At 50.2% G+C, this 23,648-nt stretch overlaps 1 protein-coding gene across 1 annotated transcript; it reads right to left on the bottom strand.

Moving 5' to 3' along the window:
* Positions 1–1,309: 1,309 nt before the first annotated feature.
* Positions 1,310–15,088, bottom strand: LOC131576624 (myosin-7). The gene is made up of 40 exons (XM_058833537.1): positions 15,013–15,088; positions 14,184–14,401; positions 13,630–13,773; positions 13,063–13,219; positions 12,915–12,942; positions 12,575–12,686; positions 12,085–12,177; positions 11,897–11,960; positions 11,537–11,635; positions 11,345–11,448; positions 11,127–11,265; positions 10,924–11,042; positions 10,666–10,815; positions 10,320–10,490; positions 9,852–10,161; positions 9,704–9,771; positions 9,478–9,565; positions 9,244–9,361; positions 9,033–9,156; positions 8,745–8,881; positions 8,536–8,662; positions 8,295–8,423; positions 7,982–8,224; positions 7,462–7,638; positions 7,203–7,348; positions 7,020–7,110; positions 5,966–6,355; positions 5,750–5,876; positions 5,528–5,646; positions 5,040–5,236; positions 4,650–4,833; positions 4,246–4,411; positions 4,040–4,164; positions 3,649–3,957; positions 3,317–3,520; positions 2,988–3,113; positions 2,610–2,885; positions 2,088–2,183; positions 1,516–1,650; positions 1,310–1,429 (listed from the first exon to the last, which is right to left on the bottom strand). The coding sequence occupies exons 2-40, from the start codon at positions 14,382–14,384 to the stop codon at positions 1,409–1,411; spliced, it is 5,814 nt and encodes a 1,937-aa protein (XP_058689520.1). The 5' UTR covers positions 14,385–14,401; positions 15,013–15,088; the 3' UTR covers positions 1,310–1,408.
* Positions 15,089–23,648: the final 8,560 nt, after the last annotated feature.

Raw genomic sequence — 23,648 nt, 5'->3', positions numbered from 1 at the left:
CAGGGACCCTTGTGAAGGGGGTGCCTATGGGGCCTGGATGCCTGGGTCCTTGGCCAATGTCCTGTCACCCGTGGGGTGGTGACAGCTCTACCCTGCCAGGTCTATATTGGGACATGGCCGGAGAGTGGGGGGGAGATTGTTATCTCGTCCCCCCCAGTGAGGCGCCGTGGGGCCAGATGGGTTCTGAAAGACGGGGGGGGTCTGGCAGCAGTCCCTGAACACCGTGTCCACTTTGTCATCAAGGAGGTGACAAGTGTTCCCGTGAGGTGACACATTCCCGTGGGCAGGGAGGTCCCCACCTCCCCAATGTGCCCCATAGATCCCACTCCCCTGCCCACAGACTATCTCCTCTGCCCCACAGAGCCCTTATAGAGCCCCATAACTGCTCCACAGAGTCACAGAGAGGCTCCGCAGATCCCTATAGAGTCTTTTTAGAGCCCCATAGAGTCCACATAAGGCTCCATAGAAACATTATGCCACCCTTCCTCAGTTGGAATTTGGTGGGGGAGGGGAGCCGCCCGGATGCCGGGGTCCCCTGGGGTCCATCATGTGACGCCACCAGGACTGGGAGAGATGTGATGACAGATGGACAGGGGAAGGGAGGGTGAGGCAGGAAGGGGGGAGGGACAGAGGAGTTGTTGGGGAGGGACAGGCAGGACACAGAGGGACAGTGGGATACAGAGAACATGCAGGAACCAGGGGGACATGGAGGAGGTAGAAGGGCTATGGGAGATGGAGGACACAGGGCTGGTGGGCCAAGAGGTGGTGGGGTGATGGATGGAAAGTCCAGAGCAACGGAGGGACATGGGACAGAATATCAGTAGGGCATGGGGGGTTGTGGGACATGGTGTGCAGTGGGAAGGAGGAGCCAGTGGCTGGGGGAACACTGAGGCCAGGACAGAGGGACCACAATACCTGCAGCAGGAGAAGGTGCAACCTCAGGAGCCAAGACATTCCTGAGGAGTCCTCTCAGGCTCTGCCCCATACGTGGGAGTCCTAGATGCTGTCCCCCACCTCCTGGGGTCCCTCCCCACCCCAGCATAGACTTGTCTCTCCCCCCACATGGATCTAGGTTGGTGTGGAGCAGGTTGGGGTTACAGAACACCATGGATAGAGATACACTGTGGGGCAGCTCAAGGCTGAGCTCGTGATTCACATCACCTTGCACTGTAGGTCTGGTTGCATCATGCTGTGGGACACACTGTGCTGCACAATGGCTAGTGATCTTGTGTGGGCTACAGACAACTTATGGGTGACATGCCATGGAGAAACCTCACCCTCCCCACACAAACAGCCCCACAAAAACTGCTGCTGCTCAATGCTTTTTATTGGCTGGCCAAGGTTAGGGGGCTAGGAGTGGGGGTGGGCCACTTGGAGGTCCAGGGGATATTGTTGGGGATCCAGAGCTTCACTCTTCATTGAGTCCCTTCTGATGGAGAACAAGAAAAGGGACTGTGAGCATGAGGAAGTTGTGAGGCAGCTATGGGGCAGTTGTAGGGCAGGGGGAAATCACACCTTGGATCCAATGTCACGGCTCTTGGCCCTCAGCTTGTTGACCTGGGACTCGGCGATGTCGGCACGCTCCTCTGCCTCATCCAGCTCGTGCTGTGCCTTGCGGAACTTGGCCAGGTTGGAGTTGGCCTGTTCCTCCTGAGGAAGCAGAGGGACATCGCTGAGGGTCGCACACAGCACTGTCTGGCCTCCTGCCACTTTGCCAGCTGTCCCTTCATCCTATCTTCTTATTTCTCCATCTGGCCCACCATGGACCCACCTGTGGCTCCAGATATCCCATCTTCCAGCCACCCAAACAACTACTCATCATCCATCCATCCATCCATCCATCCATCCATCCATCCATCCATCCATCCATCCATCCATCTATCCATCCATCCTTCCCACCACCATCTCGACATCCTACTACCCAACCACTTTCCCCACTTTCTCTTGACCTGCTCTCCTCACTCCCTGACACTCCACCCCTTGGCCACCCCAAGGTCCCCTGCTACTCCCCACATCCTCTCCCACACCCCAATCCCATGAAGTCCCCTCCTGGGGGGGGGTCCCACAGATGTCCCTCCAGTGCTCACCGCCTCCTCTGCCTGTCGCTTGTAGGCCTTGACCTTCATTTGGAGCTTGTCCACAAGGTCCTGGAGCCGGACCAGGTTCTTGCGGTCCTCTTCTGTCTGTGGGGTGAAACACGTGGGTCAGGACATGACCCTACCTGTGCTTTGAATCACCACCAGAGCAATGAGGGTCAGGAGACAGTTAATGATGTTCTTGGAGCTTCTCTAGATCTGTGGGTGGCCTCAACTGTGGGGCAGAAAATGGGCTGTCTCCCTGTGTGAAGGTATCTTCTCACCCCTGATGAGGTCCTACGTGAGGTTCTGGATGATGCAAAGACCCCATGGATTCTGGGACCGAGAGGTGGCCTAGGTGGTTCATGACCCAGACAATATTCTGGATCCCACTACAGTATCAGACATACATGCAGTGGGTGGTCTAGTTTACCCATGTCTCTTCAGCCAGCAGGTCAACCATGTTCTAGGTCATGTACAGCATGAGACATAAGGGAGAGTGGATCACCTCCAGCACCACCTCAAACAACCCACCTGGTAGCTGAGCTCCTTTACGCGACGCTCGGACTTGCGGAGACCCTTGACGCTCTCGGCATGGCGCTTCTGCTCAGCCTCCAGCTCATTCTCCAGCTCCCGCACACGAGCCTCCAGCTTCTGCAGCTGCTTCTTGCCCCCTTTGAGGGCCAACTGCTCAGCCTCATCCAATCTCATCTGCAGGTCCTTGATGGTCTGCTCCATGTTCTTCTTCATCCTCTCCAGATGGGCGCTGGTATCCTGCTCCTTCTTCAGCTCCTCTGCCATCATGGCCGCCTGCCCAAGGAGAGAAGCAAGCAGAGAAGGAGGACCAAAGCATGTTCTCCATTACACTCCAGTGGAAGGTATTCTAGATGTTGGTCCCACCATGGCACTCACATCAGTGATGGCTTTCTTGGCCTTCTCCTCAGCATTCCTGCACTCCTGGATGGCCTCTTCCACCTCTGTCTGCAGCTGGGAGATGTCGGCCTCCATCTTCTTCTTCTGGTTGATGAGGCTGGTGTTCTAGAGTTAGAGGAGAAGATCTCAGGAGGTGTCTCTTGAACTGCTGACCTATCCTTCTTCAGCTCCCATGTACTTAATGCCCCCTTACTCCCTGCCAGCTCTGCAGGCCTAAAGGATCTGGAGATCTTGGTAAATCAACCCATTAGAAGCCCACACTCATGGATGGAGGTGACCTCCGTCCTTGAAGGTATGTGAGGTCTCACCTGTGAGTGGAGAAGCTGGACCCTCTCACTGGCCTCAATCAGCTCCTGCTCGGCCAACTTGCGGGCCCTCTCAGTCTGTTCCACCACTGCCCGCAGCTCCTCCAGCTCTGACTGGAGGAGGTTGTTTCTCCTCTCCACAATAGCAATATTCTCTTTCAGGTCTTCATTGACCCGTACCATGTCATCCAGCTGCAATTGGGTGTCCTACAAGGTGGCATGAGGGAATAGGGTGAATGGGGAGGATGGGGAAGCGGCTTAAAGTCTACGTTTCTTCCACTCTGGGGTGGTAGGACTTATGCAACATGATTATGAGATAGAGGTCTGATGGTTACCTTGAGGTAGCCTTGCAATGTCTTGACTTGTTTCTGAGCCTCAGCAGCCATGCGGTTGGCATGGCTGAGCTGAATCTCCATCTCATTGAGATCACCTTCCATCTTCTTCTTCAGCCTCAGGGCCTCGTTGCGGCTCCGGGTCTCAGCATCCAGAGAGGTCTGCAGTGAGTCCACCACCCGCAGGTGGTTGCGTTTGGCCTGCTCCATCTCCTCATCCTTCTCAGCCAGCTTGCGCTCATAGTCTGCCTTGACCTGGTTGAACTCCAGTTGAGCCCTCAGAATCTTTCCCTCCTCGTGCTCCAGAGAGGCCTGGTGGAGACAAAGAGAAATTAGGGGGCCACCGAGAAGACTAGGACAAATTAGGGCCTCACAGGGATGTGATTTGGCTCACTTCAGCCTCCTCCAGTGCAGCCTGGAGCTCCAGTTTCTCGGCATCCAGCTGCTTCCGGACCTTCTCCAGTTCGTGGATGGTCTTGTGGCTGCCACCCAGCTGCTCTGTCAGGTCTGAGATCTCCTCTGCCCAGATGATAACCCATCAGACTTGGTCAAAGGTAGTGAAGTACAACAAGGTGGGCAGAGGGAGTACCACAGTCTCACCTTGGAGATTCTTGTTTTCCCTCTTTAAAGTCTCTAAGTGATCAAGTGACTCCTCATAGGCATTTTTCAGCTTGAAGAGCTCAGTGCTGAGGGACCTGGCCTCTTTCTGCGATGCCTCCAGCTCCATCTGTGACTCTTCAAACTTCTGCTTCCACTCAGACAAGATCTGTGAGGACCCAACCTGCTCAGCTACTGTTTTGCCCATGAAGAACTTTCTTTCCATCCTCCTCCTCCTTTCCCCAATACCCTCCTGAAAGGGACTTGAAGCTCTGCTAAAATATGGCCCTTGGAAGTCGTTCAGCTTTCTTCTGGATCCTCCTGCCTGTTTTTGATTCATGGGACCCACATCTCTCTACCCCCTTCCCACCCTTCTCCTTCCCCCTTTCTACCCTTGGTCCTCTCACCTTGTCAAAGTTTCTCTGCTTCTTGTCCAATGCAGCAGCTGCTGCATTTGACCGCTCCAGGTCTGCCATGAGATCTTCAATCTCATTTTGCAGCCGGTGCTTGGTCTTCTCCAGGGAGGAACACTTGGCATTGACCGCCTCCACTGCCTCCTCAGCCTCCTGCAGCCGCTGGGCCAGCTTCTTCCTGCCGTGGGAGAAAACCTGGCTGTGGTGACCCATGGACCAAGTGGGTCAACTCAAACCTTCTTCCACCCACTGGCTGGCTGAAGCTCTGCTCTGGATCTCGTCCTCCATCTCCAGATTCCTATACATTCTCTGGATCCTTGTACTGTGAAGAGTATCCACTCTCCCCTGCCCCATGGAAGCTCCCTTCAAGGGGAAATGACTCACTTGGCCTCCTCCAGCTCCTCAGTGCGCTGGATGGCATCTGTCTCATACTTGGTCCTCCACTGTGCCACCTCAGAGTTGGCCTTGGAGAGTGAGCGCTGAAGCTCAGCTTTAGCCTCTGTCTCCTCCTCATACTGCTCCCTCAGAAGGTCGCAGTCATGCCGGGCTGACTGAAGGGCATGGGCCAGTGCATTCTTGGCCTGGGAGAGGAGAGAGTTATGAGATGAGGACAAATTGTGTCCATATCAACTTGAGCTATGTTGGCATTCTCCAACTCCAACTCCAGCAACCCAACCCAACTCAACCTAACCTAACCCAAGAGAACCCAACTTCCTTGTAACCCGTCAACTCTACTGAACTTTTGAGAACTCTCAATTAATTTTCTCCTTCTGTGAGGGCAAGCTCATGATGCACCTCTCAATCCCAAACCAACTGCATCCTTGACACTGGAAGTGTCTTTCAGCCCCATTGACCCCCCAGCAAAGCCCTACCTTGACTTCTTCCTCTAGCTGCCTCTTGAGATCCTCCAGCTGTTGTGTGTAGGTGAGTTTCCCTCGTGTCATCTGATTGATGAAAGCTTCCTTCTCCTCCAGCTGCCTGGAGAGCTCACCTGTCAGGTGGAATGGTGGATAATAACTTGCGGGACACACCCCAAAGCCACCCCACTAGGTAAGAGATAGGGAAATTGGGTTAGGGAGGAGCAAGCCTCTCACCATTTTCTGTCTGGAGCTTGGCTCGTTGAGTGGTGAGGTCATTGACTGTGCGTTGAGCCTCTTCAGACTTGGTCCGATGCTCATTCATCTGATCTTCCATAGTGCGGCACATCTTCTCGAGATTGGCCTACAAACAGGAAGGGCAGGAAGATGAAAGGGAGCCTTGAGAGGGCAGTGGAAGTGTTGTCCCTTCATAGCTGGAGACCTATTTCCTACCTTGGACTTTATCAGTTGTTCCATGTTGGAGCCAACATCATCCAGCTCCAGTTTGAGGTCGCTCTTCTCCTTCTCCAGCTTCTGTTTGACACGCTGTAAGTTGTCAATCTGCTCGCTGAGCTCAGCCACACTGTCAGCATGCTTCTTGCGCAGTGCTGCAGCTGTGGCTTCATGCTGCAGTGTGGCCTCTTCCAGATCCCGCCGCATCTTCTGGAACTCTGCCTCCCGCTTCTTGTTGAGCTCAATTTGCACTGATGTGGCACCGCCTGCCTCCTCCAGACGCTCACTGATCTCCTCCAGCTCTCGTGACAAGTCTGAGCGCAGCTTCTCCACTTTGGCTCTGCCTGTCCTCTCTGCCTCCAGCTCTTCCTCCAGCTCCTCAATCCGTGCCTGTGCTCCAGGGATGAACATGTTTTCAGCAGACTTGGTTTCACCCAACTTCTCCACTCAACCGATCAAGCTGGAGATTTCTTTAAGTCAATTCAAATCAACTCAACCAACTGTAGATTCTTCAGCTCAACCCAGACAACTGTAGACCCTTCACCTCAACCAGTCTTGATCCCATCCAGCTCTCTTCAATCTAGTCAAGATCTGAGCTCTCCAGATCAACCTGGCCTTATTTGAAGACACTCTACCTTCTCAAGTTACCTTGAGATTCTCAAATGTCTTGATGACATTCAACTCAGCCAGTCCTAGAACTAACTGGACTAATGGACAACTCAGCACAAACTTCTCTAAGGACATTGGAATGAACATGATTCAACACAGATGGTCTGCTCATCTCAGATGATTCTACCCAAGATGCTCTTCCTACCCTGAGTACTCCAAACCCATTGGTTCAGCTTAACCCCCATGAAAGCCAACCTGTCCAGGAGCCCATGAGTCATTTCAAGGCAATAAATGACAGAGGTTCTAGGACAAGAGACATGCCATGGGCTTCTGACCTCAGGTGGGTGGCACACTGGTTTAGGTACTTCTCACAAAGATATGAAGAAGATAATGGGGAGCACCAATTCCTTTTTCTGCTTGACCCCCAAGCTGAAGCCCACCTCACCTGAAGCTCTTTGAGCTTCTTCTGGAGCTGGGCTGCAACTGCTTGCTCATCCTCGATTCTGGTGTTCAGGGCATTGAGCTCAAAGTCTTTCCTAAGTGTGGGGAGAAACATCAATAAGTTATTCTCCCGAGTGCTCAGCAGAGGTGTTAAAGGCAAAGGAAAAGCAAGTGTGCAGGCCCTTACTTTTTCAGCCTCTCATCCAGTTGTTGCTTGTCATTCTCCAGGTCCATGATATTCTCCTGAGCCAGCTTCAAATCACCTTCCAACTTCCTTTTGACCCGTTCTAGGTCCATCCGGACCTTCTTCTCTTGCTCCAGTGAACTCTCCAGCTGCAAGTGAGGCAAACACAAACCCATCAGCCCCCACAAATACACACTCCAGAAGGACTTCCACACCCCAAGGGACCAACTACATGCCTGTTGTGGGACTGGCCTATACTCACATCATCCACTTGCTGTTCCAGCTTGACTTTGGCCTTTGTCAAGGTGTTGACTTTGTCTTCCTCTGCCTGCAGGTCATCCAGGGCTTGCTGGTGAGATTCTTGCAGGGCCTTCTTCTCCTTTGTTAGCTTGACAATGATCTCATCCAGCCCAGCCATCTCCTCTGTGAGGTTCTTCACCTGCAGGAGGAGAAATATCAGGCCTCCAGTTTGGTACCAGAGGTAGGACAAGAGACAGGAGGTTGTTCTTGCTCTTTGTGAAGATGGGTCTAAGTCAGGAGATTTAGGAAAACATAACCTTGGTTCTTGGTGATGCAATCCAACCAGATCATCACAACCCAACCCAAGCACTTTTGGGTCTTCATGACCCAACTTATCCAGCCTTGAATTTGGCCACCCAAACAGCCTTGATTCTTGTCAACCCAACCCAACTAGCCTTGGGTCTTCACCAGACTCCCCTTACTTTGGCTTGAGTCAGCTCAATTCCCTACAGTTTGAGGTCAAGACCTTTCCCCATTTTCACCTTGTTCTCAGTGGCATGTTTCTCCTTCTCCACCTTGGCCAACGATAACTCCAGGTCATCAATATCCTTCTTCAGTTCTGAGCATTCATCCTCCAGCTTCCTCTTCTTTGCTGTCAACTCAGCATTCATCTCCTCCTCATCCTCCATCCGCTCAGTCATCTCCTTCACCTTGGCCTCCAGCTGGATCTTGTTTTTGATCAGCTGGTCACAGCGCTCCTCAGCGTCAGCCAGGTTGTCTTGCTCCTGGAAGGGGCAAGCTTGGTTTGAGGTGAATGAAAAAAGAGTGAGGGGCTGGGACATCTAGGTCACTCACAGCCTGCACTTGGAGCTGAAGGTCATTCTTCTCCTGCAGCATGGAGACCATCTTCTCCTCCAGCTCCTTCCGCCGGGCTTCTGACTTCTCTAAGGCCTCCTTCAGCCGCCCAAACTCTTCTTTCATGTTCTGTGGGAGGCAAAAAGGCACCATGTAAATCTCATTTCTTCCTTTTTGTCCCCACATACCACTTCCTCTCTCCATCCACCCACCCACCTTTCCCCCCATGGCCCTGTCCTACCTGCATCTCTTTCTCTGTCTCAGCACTCTTCAACAAGGGCTTGATCTTGAAGTAGAGCTTCATCCAAGGCCAGTTCTTCACCCCCATGAAGGCCCTGATGTTCCACTGGATCACCAGCAATGAGTCCCTGGAGAAGCCACATCAAGATGTGGGTCACCAGGGGCTTCCACTCAACATGGATGCAACACCATCTCCATCTCACCACTTACCGGCGCTCCAGGATCTTTTTGAACTCCTGACGGGACAGGAAACCACGGACTTGGGCCTGCAAGCGGGTCATGATCCGGGCCAGGCGCTCATCCCTCATTTCCTCCAGCAGCCCCAGCAGCCCAGCCTTGAAGAAGACCTTTGAGGAGAGATGAAGATAAGTGCTGCTGGGATTTGGAGGTGGAGGGATGGGTAGACAAGTAGATAATGGGACCATAGAGTCCATCTGGTCCTACCATGAGATCCTTGTGGATGGTGGGACCACCATAACTAAGAGCAAGTGACCTCACCTTGGTGTGTCCAAATTTGTACTGGTTGTGGTCAATATCAAGGGATCCCAGGAGCTTCTCAGCACCCTTGCGGCTGTCAATGAACTGCCCCTCAGGGATGGCAGCAGGGTTCAGGATGCGGTACCTGGTGAGGAGAGAGGACAGGAAACCTCTGAAATCAGTCCCAGTGGGGTTGTCCACCCCATCCCCACATTTTCTCCTCTGTGCCTACCGCTGGCGGAAGTCCCCATAGAGTATGCGGTTGGGGAAGCCCTTGCGGCAGATGCGGATGCCTTCCAGCACTCCATTGCAGCGGAGCTGGTGCATTACCAGAGGGTTGTTCATCACACCTGGTGGGTCATCAAGACTGGTGAGTCAAGGCCTGCCCCAAAGCACTGTTCCCCACCACCACCTTTGGCCAGGGCCCAGCACTGTCCTCTGGATCAACCTTCAGGGATCAGCTCACCAGGAGACTTGGTCTCATTGGGGATGATGCAGCGGACAAAATGAGGGTGGGTAGATCGCAGGTTGGTCATCAACTTGTTGAGATTCTCCTGAAAGATGGAGGAGGAGGTGATGAAGGGAATGAATACACCCCAGCAGCCTATCCCACCAAGGGTCATCCCTTGCCCTAGGACATTTTTTCCACACCCACACACCCTGGGGTCCACGAATAACCCTTGCATTCTCACCCGATGCAGAGCAGAGACAGTTTGGAAGGAGGAACCTTTCTTCTTAGCTCCTTTCCCCTTCTCCACAGCTGTTGGAGAAGAAAGGATGAGATAGGACAGAGACAGGGTGGGAAGAAGCCCAGATGATGAGGAAGGGGGTTCCTCTTACGTGCATCAGCCCCAGCATAGTTGGCAAAGAGGTTGGCCAAGAGTTTCAGGGCTGATTTCTGGTAGAGCCCCACCACCGTCTCATTGAGGGGGTCCTTGTTCTTCTGCAGCCATCCAATGATGTTGTAGTCCACTGTCCCAGCATAGTGGACAAGGGCAAAGTGGGCCTCTTGTTTCCCCTTGACATTACGTGGCTTCCCAAAGTTGGCCGACTTGCCCAGGTGATTATCAAAGAGCTTGGCCTTGAATGTCATGTCCGTGGCCTTGGGAAACATGCACTCCTCCTCCAGGATGGACATGATTCCCATGGGCTAGGAAGAAAAAAACATGTTGGCTACAGTACAACACTTGGTTGTACTACCAAGTACAACCCAACTGGCCAACTTTGAGATTCCTGCCAAGCTGCAACTGAAAGGACCCTTCCCCAAAGGTCCCTTCAGCCCCCACGAGATCCTGGGGGAGGTGGTACCTTCTCAATGAGGTCAATGCAGGCCTGGAGGTCCATGCCAAAGTCAATGAACTCCCACTCAATGCCCTCCTTCTTGTATTCCTCCTGCTCCAGCACAAACATGTGGTGGTTGAAAAACTGCTGCAGCTTCTCGTTGGTGAAGTTGATGCAGAGCTGCTCGAAGCTGTTGAACTGGGGAAGAAGAGAGGAGATGGCCAATGTGTCCAACAGAGCAACTAATATGTTTAGTGGGGTCAACCTGAGCCCCAACTGGGTCAACACAAATGAAAACAAGATCATTTGAGCATCCAATAGGATTAATTCTAGACCCAATGGGGTCAACACAACACAGTTAACCAGGACTTACATCAAAGATTTCAAAGCCAGCAATGTCCAGCACACCAATGAAGTACTGCCGTGGCTGCTTGGTCTCCAGTGAATTGTTGATCCTCATCACCATCCAGTTGAACATCTTCTCATACACAGCTTTAGCCAAGGCTCCAACAGCATAAATCACCTGGAAGAGGGATGCCCCACCAGTGAGAGTGGCCTCTTGGTGTCCTCCTTGCTGGAGATGGCACCATGTCACCCCAAAAGGAGGACATGTTGGGCATCTCCTACTCACCTGCTGGACATTCTGCCCCTTGGTGACATACTCATTGCCCACCTTGACCCGAGGGTGGCACAACCCTTTGAGAAGATCCGCTGAGTTCAGCCCCATTAGGTAAGCTGACTTGTCTGCCTCTGAGGATGAAAAAGAGAAAATATGAACCTAGAAGGATCGTGGAGTTCACTCCAGTTTCCACCTCTGCCTTGGCTGGACCCCACCTTCTGTGCCATCTGGTTCTGCCTGCTCTTCCCGTTGTTTCTGCTTGAACTTCATGTTGCCAAAGTGCATGATGGCTCCTGTCAGTTTATAGATGGAGTTCTTCTCTTCTGGGGTGAAACCCAGGACATCAAAGGCACTCTATGGGACAAAAATGTGTTCAAGATCTTCTGCAGCCCACAGAGACACATACACACTGCCTGATGGCCTCCCATCTCACATCTGTGGCCAGGAGCTCCTCTCCATCATCAATGGATGGAACTGTGGTCTCTCCTTGGGAGATGAAGGCATAGTCATAGGGGTTGTTGGTCACCAGCATCATGTCTGAAAGGAGAAAAAGGGGTTGGGACAGGCAGGTCTCAAAAGGGATGTGGGATCAGGTATGTGTGGGTACATTGGGAGCATGGCTCACCCAGCAGCTCTGGCTTCTTATTGGAGAGGATCTGGTAGTAAATGTGGTAGTTTCTTTCAGCCTTCAGCTGGAAAATGACACGGGACTTCTCCAGGAGGTCTGGGGTGGGTATGAAGAGAAGATGGGTGGAAGTTGGCATGAGGAGATAAAGGGCCAGGTGGATGAATGGTGAGAGGCTTGAAGATATAAAAGGGGGGAGGGAGGGAGGGAGGGAGGGAGGGAGGGAGGGAGGGAGGGAGGGAGGGAGGGAGGGAGGGAGGGAGGGAGGGAGGGAGGGAGGGAGGGAGGGAGGGAGGGAGGGAGGGAGGGAGGGAGGGAGGGCAACAAGATGTCCTCTCATGGATCCCTCAACCTACTCACAAGTCTCAATGTCAGCTGATGCTAACTTCCCAGTGGCCCCAAAATGGATCCGGATGAACTTCCCCTGGAAGAATAGTGGAAGAGGGTGGTAGTGGCCGCCTTCTCCCAGAACACCTTCTTCCACAGACCCTTCCCCATGAACTCCAGCCCATAGACTCTTCCTCACAAACTCCACCCCCAACACTCACAAATCGGGATGAGTTGTCATTCCGGACAGTTTTGGCATTGCCAAATGCTTCCAAGGCAGGGTTGGCCTGGATGATCTGGTCCTCCAGGGTGCCCTGGATGGAGTAGGACAGTGTCAGGGGGGTTCTCACAGTAAGGGGCAGGGGATGTAGGGTGTGAGGTTGAAATGGATAGATGGGAGAACACAGTGGTCCATGAAGGTTTGCATGGGTGGTCGGGTTGATGGACAGGGATGTGGGTTGATGCCATAGGTGGATGGAGGGATGGTTAGTTGGTTGGATGGGGATGGGACAGATGTATGGAAGGTTGGATAGATGGCTGGCTGGTTGGTTGGTTGGTTGGTTGGTTGGTTGGTTGGTTGGTTGGTTTGTTGGATTTTTGGGTATTAGGTTGGATAGTTGTTTGTGTGGTTGATTGGGTTATTAGTTGGACAGACAAGTGGCAGAATGTTGGCCATACCCCAGGTTGCCATCCCGCACCCACTGCCCTTACCTTGCCTGGGGCCCCTGCCTCCTTCTTGCCACGGTCACCAATGGCAGCAATGACAGCAAAGTACTGGATGACCCTCTTGGTGTTGACTGTCTTCCCCGCCCCGGATTCTCCACTGAAGGTAGCCAAGGAGAGCAATAGTTGGATACCTGTGCTATGGTGCTGGGGGTGGGGACTCACTGGGGATGGATGAATAATGGACCTCCACAGACAAAGCCATGTAGTGATAAAGGGTTGGCCAGTAGGCATGATTTCAAGGGGGAAGGGGAGGGGCTATGTGCCAGGTGGGGGTGTCTTAGCTGTAAGCAGGACTAAGACAGTGTTTACAGATGAGATCACTCACGTGATGAGGATGGATTGGTTCTCCCGATCTGGTGGGATGAGGAGAAGAAACATGAGGTTCTGGAGCCCACTTTGGCTCTGCCCCACATCTCCTGCTCCCCAGAAAGGATAAGGGAATATAGTATGGGGTCCCTGCAGAAGGTTCCTACCTGTCAGCATGTTCTGGTAGGCATTGTCAGAGATGGAGAAGATGTGGGGTGGAGCTTCACTCCGCTTCTTTCCCCGGTAGGCAGCCACCACCTCAGCATTGTAGACAGGCAGCCACTTGTAGGGGTTGACAGTCACGCAGAAGAGCCCTGAGTAAGTCTGGAGAAAGGAGAAGGTCAAAGTCAGGAGGTGTAACCCCCCAGGTGGTCAAGGGGGTCTGCAGAATTGATCCTTGTGTCTAGGTGATATCTTGAGTTCAGATGACCCCTGTGGTCTGGAGATGGGATATCTTGGGTGTGGGGGACCAAAGAGGTCTGGAGAGAGGATGTTCCAGTTCTGCATGGCCCATGTAATTGGGGAAGGGACATCCTGGTTTTGAGTGGCCCAAAGGGTCTGAGATATCTTGGTTCTGGGTGGCTCAAGAGGTGTGAAGAAGGACCATCCCAATTATGGGTGAACCATGAGATCTGGAGAAGGGACATCCTGCATCTATATGGCCCAAGGGGTCTCCAGAAGAGGCATCCAAGTTTTGGATGGCATCTGAAGAACCTCATGGGCTCCCAACTTACATAAATCATCCAAGATGCGTAGCGATCCTTGAGGTTGTAGAGGACGGCGGGCTCATGGAGGAAAGTCAGCATGGCCATGTCCTCAATCTTGTCAAACTTGGGGGGGTTCTGCTGCATTATCTGGTCCTCCTTGACCGTCACTGTCTGCTTAAGGTAAGGAGGACCCCATGGAGCAGGAACACAGGGCAAGGAGTTGCCCAGTTGTTCCCTCCCAAAGGGCTGGGAGATGGGTGTTCCCTTGAGAGCCAGAGGTGTTCCTCAAGTGATAAAGAAGATGTTTTGGGGTCTGGGTGTCTCTGGGGTAACAAAGGAGATTGGATGGGGTCTAGCTGTCCAGTGGGTTCTGGGAGAGGTGGATCAGGGTCTAGATATTTCCTGGGTTCTAGAGAAGATGCTGTGGAATCTGAGCATATAGTAGGTGCTGGAGAAGGCATGTTGGGGTCTAGATGTTTCTTGGGTTCTAGAGAAGGTGGGTTGGGTTCTTTGTGTCCCATGTGGAATACAGGTGCTATTTTGAGGTTCTGGTGTCCCAGCTGTGGCTGGGGTCCCCCCACCTTGCCATGTTCAGTCTCAGCAGTGATCTTGGAGCCCTCACGGCTGACAATGGTGGCCTTGACATATTCTTCCTTTTCATCAGGGACGAAGATGTCCTTCTTCAGGTCGAAGGGGCGGGTCTGGGCAGCCAACCGTTCCTTCTCCGACTTGCGGAGATAGGGGGCGGCCTCCCCAAATTCGGCCATCTCCACATCAGGCATGGTGGTGCTGGACAGGGCTGGGTGGGGTAGGAGGGATCAGACCCTCCAAGTTCCTCCCAGTTGACCCCATTGCAGCTCTTTCCTTGGTGAACCCATCATTCCCTGTTCTTCTCCACATCTACCACTTCCTCCTTGTCAATCCAACCCCTTCATCTCTCCCCAGTGCTCACAGCTCCTCTCCAATGCTCCCACTCCTCCCAGCTGGCCCATCCCAAGTCCATCCTCAGTGCTTCCATCATTTAGTTCCCTCCCAGTACTTCCAGTTCCTCTCCAGTGCTCCCAGTCAGCCCCATACAAAGTTCATCCTTGGTGATCTCATCTTCTCCCATTCTTCTCCAGTGCTTCCAGTTCCTTTCCAGTGCTCCTAGTTCCTGCCAGTTGTCCTTATCTCCATCTCAGGTTCCTTCTTGGAAGTCCCAGTGCCCACCTCAGTGCTCCCTGTTCCTTGCAGTGCTTCACACTGCCTGCTCTTTATCCCACCCCAGTGCCCCCCAGTACCCCCCAGTACTCCTGAATCCCTCCCAGTCCTTCCCAGTTCCCCTTCCAGTATCCCAGTATCCCAGACCCTCCCAGTCACCCCCAGTCTTCCCAGACAGCCCTCAGTTCCTACCACTACTCTCTGCCCCACCTCTCTCTGTGGTCTCCAAGTCAGGGGATGACAGTGCAGACTCAGGGTGGTTCTGGTCCTGCTCCGGGACACAACAGCCCCCCACCCCCACCCCACAGTATGTCCCAGTATATCTCAGTATGTTCAATTACATCTCAGCATCCCCACCCAGCCCCACCAGTACTTCTCCAGTACATCACCTCACAGACACACACACACACACACATAAACACACAGAGTACTGCTCAATAAGTCCCAGTATCCCTCTAGGATTTATCCAGTACCCTCCCTCCTCCCCCAGTATCACTCCAGTCCCTCCCAGTTACCACATAAACCCTCCCAGCATCATCCCAGTCCCACCCTGTTTCCCCACAGATGCTCCCAGTATCATCCCAGCCTCCCACAAAGACCCTCCCAGTTCCTTCCTAGATCCTCCCAGTCCCTCCCAGTTCCCCTATAGACCCTCCCAGTATAATCCAAATCCCTCCCAGTTCCCCTGTAGACCCTCCCAATTCTCCTATAGACCCTCCCAGTTCACCCATAGACCCTCCCAGTTCCCTCCCAGTTCCTCCCTGTTCTTTCCCAGTCCCATTCAGTTGCCCCCAGTTCCCCCATAACCCCCTCCCAGACCCTCACAGTGCTCCAAGTGCCCCCTGCCCCACCTGCCCCTGGGTCTGCAGATGCAGGCTGGGGGACCCCCCCTTATATCCCCCCTCCCCTCTACAGCTGCGTCACCGGGTGGAGGGGCGGGGGGCATGGACAGACGGGTGACCTCAAGGCCACCTTACTGCCCTATAGGGACATAGTGACCCCTGTGGATCTACAGTACACTCCCCAAATCCATAGGGCCCTCCCTCTGCTCTGTAGTCCTATTGAACCTTCACTGCCCCATAGGGTCCAGTGACCCATATGGATCTACAGTACACTCCCCAAATCCATAGGGCCCTCCCTCTGCTCTGTAGTCCTATTGAACCTTCACTGCCCCATAGGGTCCAGTGACCCCTATGGATCTATAAAACTCCACCAGCCCCATGGGATCCCCATATATCACACCCACAAGGACCCTATAGCTCCCCTCTACCTCACAGGACCTACTTCCAGCACCACAGTACTCCCCCAGCCCCATAGGACACCACTCCAGCTCTAGAGATGCATGCATAGAATCCTTCTCAGACCCACAGTGTTCCCATTACTTCCTTTCAATAGGACCCCTGTAAATGTGCACAGCCCCATAGAACCCACTCCCAGACACTCTTCCCCAGTCCCATGGTCCTAAGGGATCCACATCTAGCCCCATAGGACTGCTAAATATTTCCTTATAGGACACTCATAGTTTCTCCCCCTTACCAGAGGCCACTTCCGGCCCTATAGACCTTCCATACAACCCACTCCTAACCTCACAGAATCCCTATAGGGCTCTCCCAGACCCATAGGACCTCCCAGACCCACAGGATAGCCCACTCTCAGCCCCTATAGGGGCCCCCTCCAACTCCCCTTTCCCTCCATCCCCCCCAGTTTATTATGGGAGAGATGAGGCAAGCCAAAAGACTCGCCTGAATGCCTGGGTCCCCCTGGGGTGGGGGAAGTGACAGACAGACAAAGGACAGGTGTGACCCCCCCCTTCCCCCTCCAAGGGAATTCAGGCATCTGTGCCCCTCCTCCTATGCCTTTGTTCCCTCTCCCTCCCCCCACAATGGGATATTTTTGGGACATCCCCCCCCACAACCCCCGACATCTGATCAGCTTGTGACGCCAGTGGGGCTGTGGGGCACCTTCACCTCATAACCATATATGGGGCTGGCTCTTCAGGTTCCCCTTCCCTCCCTTGACCCCCATAGCTCACCCAAGAACAGACAGGGGCACCGAGGCATCCAGGCCCGATTAATCCCATTAGATGCCTTATAGAGGACCAGGTGTCTAAATTTCACCTAATTTTCCTGATTCCCTCCAAAGTTTCCTGATTTTTCCACAAAATTCCTTGGTTTTCCCCTGATTTTCCTATATTTCCATCAATTTGCCTTGAATTTCCATGGCGTCCCCTAATTTTCCCAAATTTTCCAGTTTTTTACCCCAAATGTGCTTCCTTTTTTCAGTAATTTGCCCCAAATTTCTTTGTTTTCCCCTTGATTTCCCCAAATTATGGCCAAATTTTGTTTTCTCCAATTTCCCCTAATTCCCTCACTTTGCTAATTTTCCCTCAATTTCCCTTTACTTCCCCTAATTTCCCCAGATTGTCTTATTCTGACCTTTTACACCTAAATTTCCTCTCATTCTCCCTGAATTTCCCCTAATCTCCCTCAATTTTCCCCACTTCCCCCAAGTTTTTCTTTATTTCCCCTACACTTCCCTAAATTTCCATACATTTTCCTTGATTCCCCTAAGGTATCTCATTTCCCAAATTTTCCTCTGCTCCCTCTTGTTTTCCAAAAATTTCACCAACTTCTCCTAATTTTCCCTTACTATATTCCTAATTTCCATAACTGACATTTATTTCTCCACTTTACCTATCTTTTAATATATTTCTCCTTATTTTTATTATTTTCTCCAGATTACCCCTATTTCCATCCTACTTTGCACCAGTATTCCCTAATTTTCCCCCGTTTCCCTGAATTTCCCCTTTATTTTCTCACAATTTCCACAATTTTCTTAATTTCACCCTAGTTCCCCCTGATTTTCCCCAACATTTCCATAACTTATCTTGTTTTCTCCACATTTTACCTAATTTACTCCAACACTTTATTGGATATGGGGAGAAACATAGCAACAAGGATGAGGAAAATGCTCAGGTACTTAATGCCTCCTCAGTTTCAGTCTTTAATAGTGAGAACACTTCTCAGCGTACCCAGGACCCTGAACTGGAAAACTGGCATGGGAACATGAACAAGGCCCACATAAACCAATGACTGTACCACTCAGGCATTTCCCTCCCAGACATTCCCTCCCTGAAATGTGCTCCTGGTCCTGCAGAAGCTCCTTATCCTCCCAGGACAGGTGAGGTCGGCTACTGCCTCTCTCTTGGCTGAACAGCACTTGACTTGAACATGATTCTGACTGACAGAGCTGGAGCTTTCCTTGACTTTAGTTTTGACAATTAGGCCTTTTGTGTCTTGCCAGACAAAACCTCTCTGGGCTTTCAAACCCCTCCCACCCCCCATCCACTCTAATGACAGGGCTTCCTTTCCTAGTGCTTTCTTAGTGCCAAGAGTAGTCTCATCTATTCCACTCGACTATTTGTGTTCCCTGACCATCACACAAAGCTGTTTCTGTGCTGCCCCATCTGCCATCCTGCCTTCCATATGTGCCAAGTGCTGCCAGCTGCCAGCAGAGCCACCTCCCACCTGCCCCAGCCGTGCTCCCCACATATTTGCATCCCTGACACAATGGCCTTGCACTCAGTCTAGTGAAAATAGATGGTCTCTATTGCCAGATAAAATGACACAATACCTTTACCTCTTCTTCACCAGGATCCCTGTGGGACCTGACTCAAGACAGGCAGGAACTGTGGGTCAGGTTCCACGGTGGCCTGGCACTTGCAGCCTGAGGTAGTTCAAAACCCCAGAGGGCTCCTTCTGAAATGAGAAGGGGAAATGAGTGGCCTTTTCCTCTGTAGTGTGTGACTTCTGACAGAGCAGTGCCACAGAGATCAGACCGCAGCAGCACATGTAAATACAGACTGCTGAGACTGTCCTTTCTTAGCGGTACTCCCTTGAGGAGGAGTAAAGACTTGTACAGAGAGGAAGGTACAACTAAGGCAACTCTAATTGGCAGAACAGAACTCTAAAAGGCAGAACAGAGCCCTGGGGATAAAGCACTACCCTCAGGTGTGAGCTGCAGAGAGACTTGTTGAAAAAGAACAGGCAGACACACAATACCAGGGTCACATCTTCAGAGGCTTTATTTTCCTGCAGGGCAGCAAGGAGGAAAAGCACCTTGAAGCCTTCAGAACCCATGCAGTTCAGCAGCAGATGCAAGAGCAGCAGTAGGGACTGCAGGTCTTGAACCTGGCATCCTTGGCTTAGATCAGATTGGTCCTGCATAAGCCTGAGTCAGTTGTAAAGTTGTCACCAAGTGCACCACAGATCACCTGGAAAGGCAGTGTTTGGCAACATTTTGTTAGGGACAAAGGACTGTGGCTCCAGAGGAGGATAAGGGAAAACAAAAGCTGTGGCCAGATTTCTCATCTGTGGGGTGGAGAGCAATTCATTGGAAGTGGAAGGGACATAATGAACACCCATTGCTCCAGTCACCAACACTGGTACCTGTGCTGTTGCTGTTCTCCTCTCCATCTCAAGAGAAGGGTCAACCTAGTGCCCTTACAGTTCAATAGCCATTGGGGCTTGTGTTTCTCCTCTACAACAGTATTTCTTTACTCAGATGAAGTTTGTCAATGACACCAAACTGAGTGTGGAAGTGGACCCTTGGAAAGGAGAGATGCCCTGCAGGACCACCTGGATAGGCTGGAAGAATGGGCTAGCAAGAACTTAATGAAGTTCAACAAGGACAAATGTAAGGTCTTGCACCTGGGCAAACATGATCCAGGAATGCAGCACAGGCTAGGATCTACCTGGATGGAGAGCAGCTATGTGGAAAGGGACTTGGGGGAGCTGGTGGACAAGCAGTTCAATATGGGTGAACAGTGCAGAGAAAGCTAACACGATGCTGAGTTACAACAAAAACTATATCACCAGCAGAAGCAGAGGAGTCATTATCCCACTCTATACAGCACTCATTAGGCCACACCTGGAATACTTTCAGTTTTGGTCCCCAGTATGCAAAACAGATGTGGATGGGCTGGAAAGGTCCAGAGAAGGGCTTCTAAGATGACCCAATGACTGGAAAGCCTGACATATGAAGAGAGTCTAGGTTTGTTCAGTGGGAAGTAGGTTTGTTCAGCCTTGAGAAAAAGAGGCTTACAGAAGACTTTATTACCATGTTCTAGTATTTGAAGGGTGACCACAAAGAAGATGGAGATTCTATATTTACAAGAATCCTATGTAAAGAATGAGGGGTAATGGGTAAAAGTTACTCCTGGACATTTTGTTTCACCAGAGGAACATTTTTCCCAGTGAGGACAATGAGCCATTGGAAATGTCTCCCCCAGGAAGCAGTAGATTCCCCAACACTAGATACATTTAAGATCCAGCTAGGCAAGGTGCCTATGCCATCTTGTCTAGACAATGCTTTGACAAGAAATATTGGATTGTCCAGCCTGTCATTCTCTGCTTGTATGATTCTATGACATGTACCAGAAGCAGATAGGGAGCAATTTGCTTCCACCTGGCAGGGATTCCACTATACACATTTACTCCTTTTTGTCCACATTTTAATCAGTCTGACCACTGCTGTTCTGTCGAAAGAACTGGAAACATTGCCATTGCCACAGGAGGTCACTGTTAGGCAGTGTATTTGTGCGTGTGGCTGTGATAAGCACTGTCATTCCACTTTTGAAAAGAAGCTGTTTCCAGCTTACAAAGGACTGGCAGGTACTGAACCCATGGAAAGAACAAAAAATTGCATTGCCAACACCTATTCTTTAACCTATGCTGGCTGGTAAGCCAGTACCTTTAGGTGTAGCGTGTAAGACCCCTGTACAGTGTTTTGCCACCAGGTTTTGCTACCCACCCAATGCCACAACAGGAACAGTCAGGTAACTTGTATAATAAAGTAATACAGAAATATTGGGCATGGAGTTAAGTGGATTGCATTAACTATGTTGACCTCAGAGTAATGGTGTAGGAGAAAGATGAAGCAGGTTGTTTAAAAAAATTGTGTCACTAATTAGGAAATAAATTTATCAGAGGCCATGCAATTCTTAAAATCCTGACAGACAGCAGTTTTGAACAATCTCCTGCACTGAACCAAGCAGGATGCTTTGAAGAGTGTGGCATCCAGGACATCAGGTGAGAATTCACCACTGTTGCTCTGAAAACACTGGGTTATTTTGCAGTGAGTTTGAGGGAAAATAACATAGGAAATGGAAATGAAATTTATCATCATGAGGTATACACAGTTCAAGTCATAGGTCTTTCCCATTCCCAAGGAGCCACTGATGTCTTGGACATATGAGTGAAATGTGTTTGTTTGCTGTGGAAAGTGTCCATCCAGCAAGTACAGTACTTATTACTTGGAACTTCATTAATACTCTCCATGATGGAATGTTATCACCACAGAGAATGTTGACAACATCTATAAAGTCAGTATGTTTCCTTCATATATGAAAAAAGCCTGACCCTTCCATTGGGAATTCTCAGATATTGTTAGAGAAATGTTGATGCACAATGCAATAATCAAGCACACCTATGGATGATGCTATAATCAAGCATACCTTTTCCATTACATAGTCTAAGAAGCCTAGTATATTCAAAACCCACTAGTGAGGTAGAAAGAATCAGATATCCATCTGACTGCTGATACCTTTTATTTGTTTAAAGATCTCTCCCAGAATCTGACAATCTGGACTTGGGTGGAGAAATAAGTACATTATAAAGGACCCCCAAAACAATCACAAGACTATTGAAGCTCCTGCTCTTCTGTGTTTTTCCTCTTGCACAGTTGCGCATGTGTGAAATAATGGATAACACAACAAGGGGTGGTGATGCCTGCTGGGAAACAGAAACATTAGAATTCGTTTTAAGTTTGTGAACCAACTAGCCATCAAGGTCATGTTCCACAGGGGTCAGTATGAAATTTGAAATTTCCTTGATTCCCATTCCCACTACAACAGCAGTAATAGTTATTCAAGGACTTCCAAAAAGATTCACAGTTTTTACATCTGGAGTTTTTGTATGTTCCATTCGGGTTTGATGGGACAATGTCTGCTCAAGAATAATCCCATTGCTCATAATGGATAGCACTTAGATCTGAGCAATGGTGCTGTCTCACCAGAACATCTGCAAAGTTAGGAATCTTTCTGGAGGATTAGGAACAGTTAGATTAGGCATAAGAGCATTGAACTCTATCAGTTGAGAAATCCTTAATAATTAAATGTCCAGTCTAGGACTATTAAGCAGACAAGCTATAATTGAACAGACCCTGAACATAATAAGTGGCAAGGATGCAACTACTGACATCTTGATTATTAGCCTAAACCCTCGGAGAAAACTCCAGAAGATTTTCAAGGAAATGTATGCTGATGTTCACTAATCTGTTTCAAATTTCAGCAGTGCCATTGCTCTCATTGTCATGCAAACCTTTATTATAAAGTAATATGGAAGGCAAGCCCATAGGATCCATAATGGGGATATTGTGATGTTAGGGGCCCGGTTATTTGGATTGATGCCAGTGTCATAACTTCCATTTAACAAAGCTTAGGAGTAGCAAGCAAAAGTAGTCGGTTGGGTAGATCTGTTTAGCACCACACCATAAGCAGGGAAAGTGAAAATGAACCCATTTACACACCCCATTCCCTATTACTGTAGCCAATAGAATGTGGGTGACAGTTCAATGGGCCAAATACATGGATAATAAAGGTAACCCAATCAATACTCATGGATGTAAAATGGGGAAAGCACTAATGGTACTGCCCTGAGCATTTAGAACTACAAGGCCCTTGTACAAATAATATGGCCTCAGGTAACTGCTATTTAGGCTCAGTGTGTGATCACTGCATGGTTGTAGTCAAGTAAAAATTGGGTTGTATGTATTGCATTTGTTTTGTTTTGTGATGTTTTCTGCAACGACAGGATGACTTTATAGAAACTAAAAATCTAATTCATTCACTAATCTAATTCAGCAGTTTTTGCTGCTGAAATACTATCTTACAACTTGGACAGGACCCTTAGTAACATTATGGGACATGGTACATTCTCAAACTGAAATACTGAAAAATTTAATCAACAAGTAAAAGAAAACAATTGCTTATCAGAAACAAATGACTATTTCTATACTGACCAGACTGTCAAGACTATACCAGGAATTGAACAAACTGCTAAATATCATTGGTATGAGATTTTTATGGATTGGGCACCGTCTGACACTGGCATATTGCATCTTAGGTTGAAACTCAGGATCACTCTAATTTTTTCTGTGTTTTATCTTTTTTATGCAACCAGAGTTAGTGCTAACATCATGCTGAAAGCATGTTATCTGATAATAAACCGTGATGCTAGACTTTCCCATGGAAGTGCTCAAAGCTTTCCCGCACCCTCACAGTGAGGCAGGAAGAGTAGCAGTAACTCACCCACTGAAGTGTGGGACTTTTTTCCTATACTTAAGTGGTGGAGTGTGGGTGATTACTCGGCCCCTGCTCAGGTTTGCCCTAACACACAGCTCATGCTAAAGCCTGAGGTATGGCAGTAGCATTATGACTAAGCTAAAGTGAGAGCAACATGTACACTGGCTGAGAGAGTGTATTTTGGAGTTACTGCCTTTGTCAGCTAATGAATTTGTGAATTTGTGAATTAGTGAAAATATGAAGTAGGGAGTTATCAACTAGACTAGTCTGCTGAGAGAAGATTGGGCCCTTGTTTAATTTTTACCTAATGAGGTAATGAAGTACAGATTGGCACACAAAGAGATCATTGTCCTTTATATTAGATAGATCCAAAGGAACTCTGGCATGCATGTCATCCAAAATCTGCTACGTGACTTTGCTGGCAGTCCACTGACTGTTTGTTCCTTTAGCAAGGGATAGGTTTTCATTCAACTGCTTTCTGTCC

Source organism: Poecile atricapillus, chromosome 2 (genome assembly GCF_030490865.1).
Source record: "Poecile atricapillus isolate bPoeAtr1 chromosome 2, bPoeAtr1.hap1, whole genome shotgun sequence".
NCBI classification, from domain to species: domain Eukaryota; kingdom Metazoa; phylum Chordata; class Aves; order Passeriformes; family Paridae; genus Poecile; species Poecile atricapillus.
This window is presented reverse-complemented; position numbering and strand designations above follow the sequence as displayed.

What these genes read in the sequence shown, in the direction of transcription:
- LOC131576624 (XM_058833537.1), bottom strand. Translation starts at nt 14,384, where the DNA reads ATGCCTGATGTGGAGATGGCCGAATTTGGGGAGGCCGCCCCCTATCTC. An exon ending in CTATGCTGGGGCTGATGCAC is followed by an intron (nt 9,772 to 9,851) that starts GTAAGAGGAACC and finishes CTTCTCCAACAG; the next exon opens with CTGTGGAGAAGGGGAAAGGA. An exon ending in CAATGAGACCAAGTCTCCTG is followed by an intron (nt 9,362 to 9,477) that starts GTGAGCTGATCC and finishes ATGACCCACCAG; the next exon opens with GTGTGATGAACAACCCTCTG.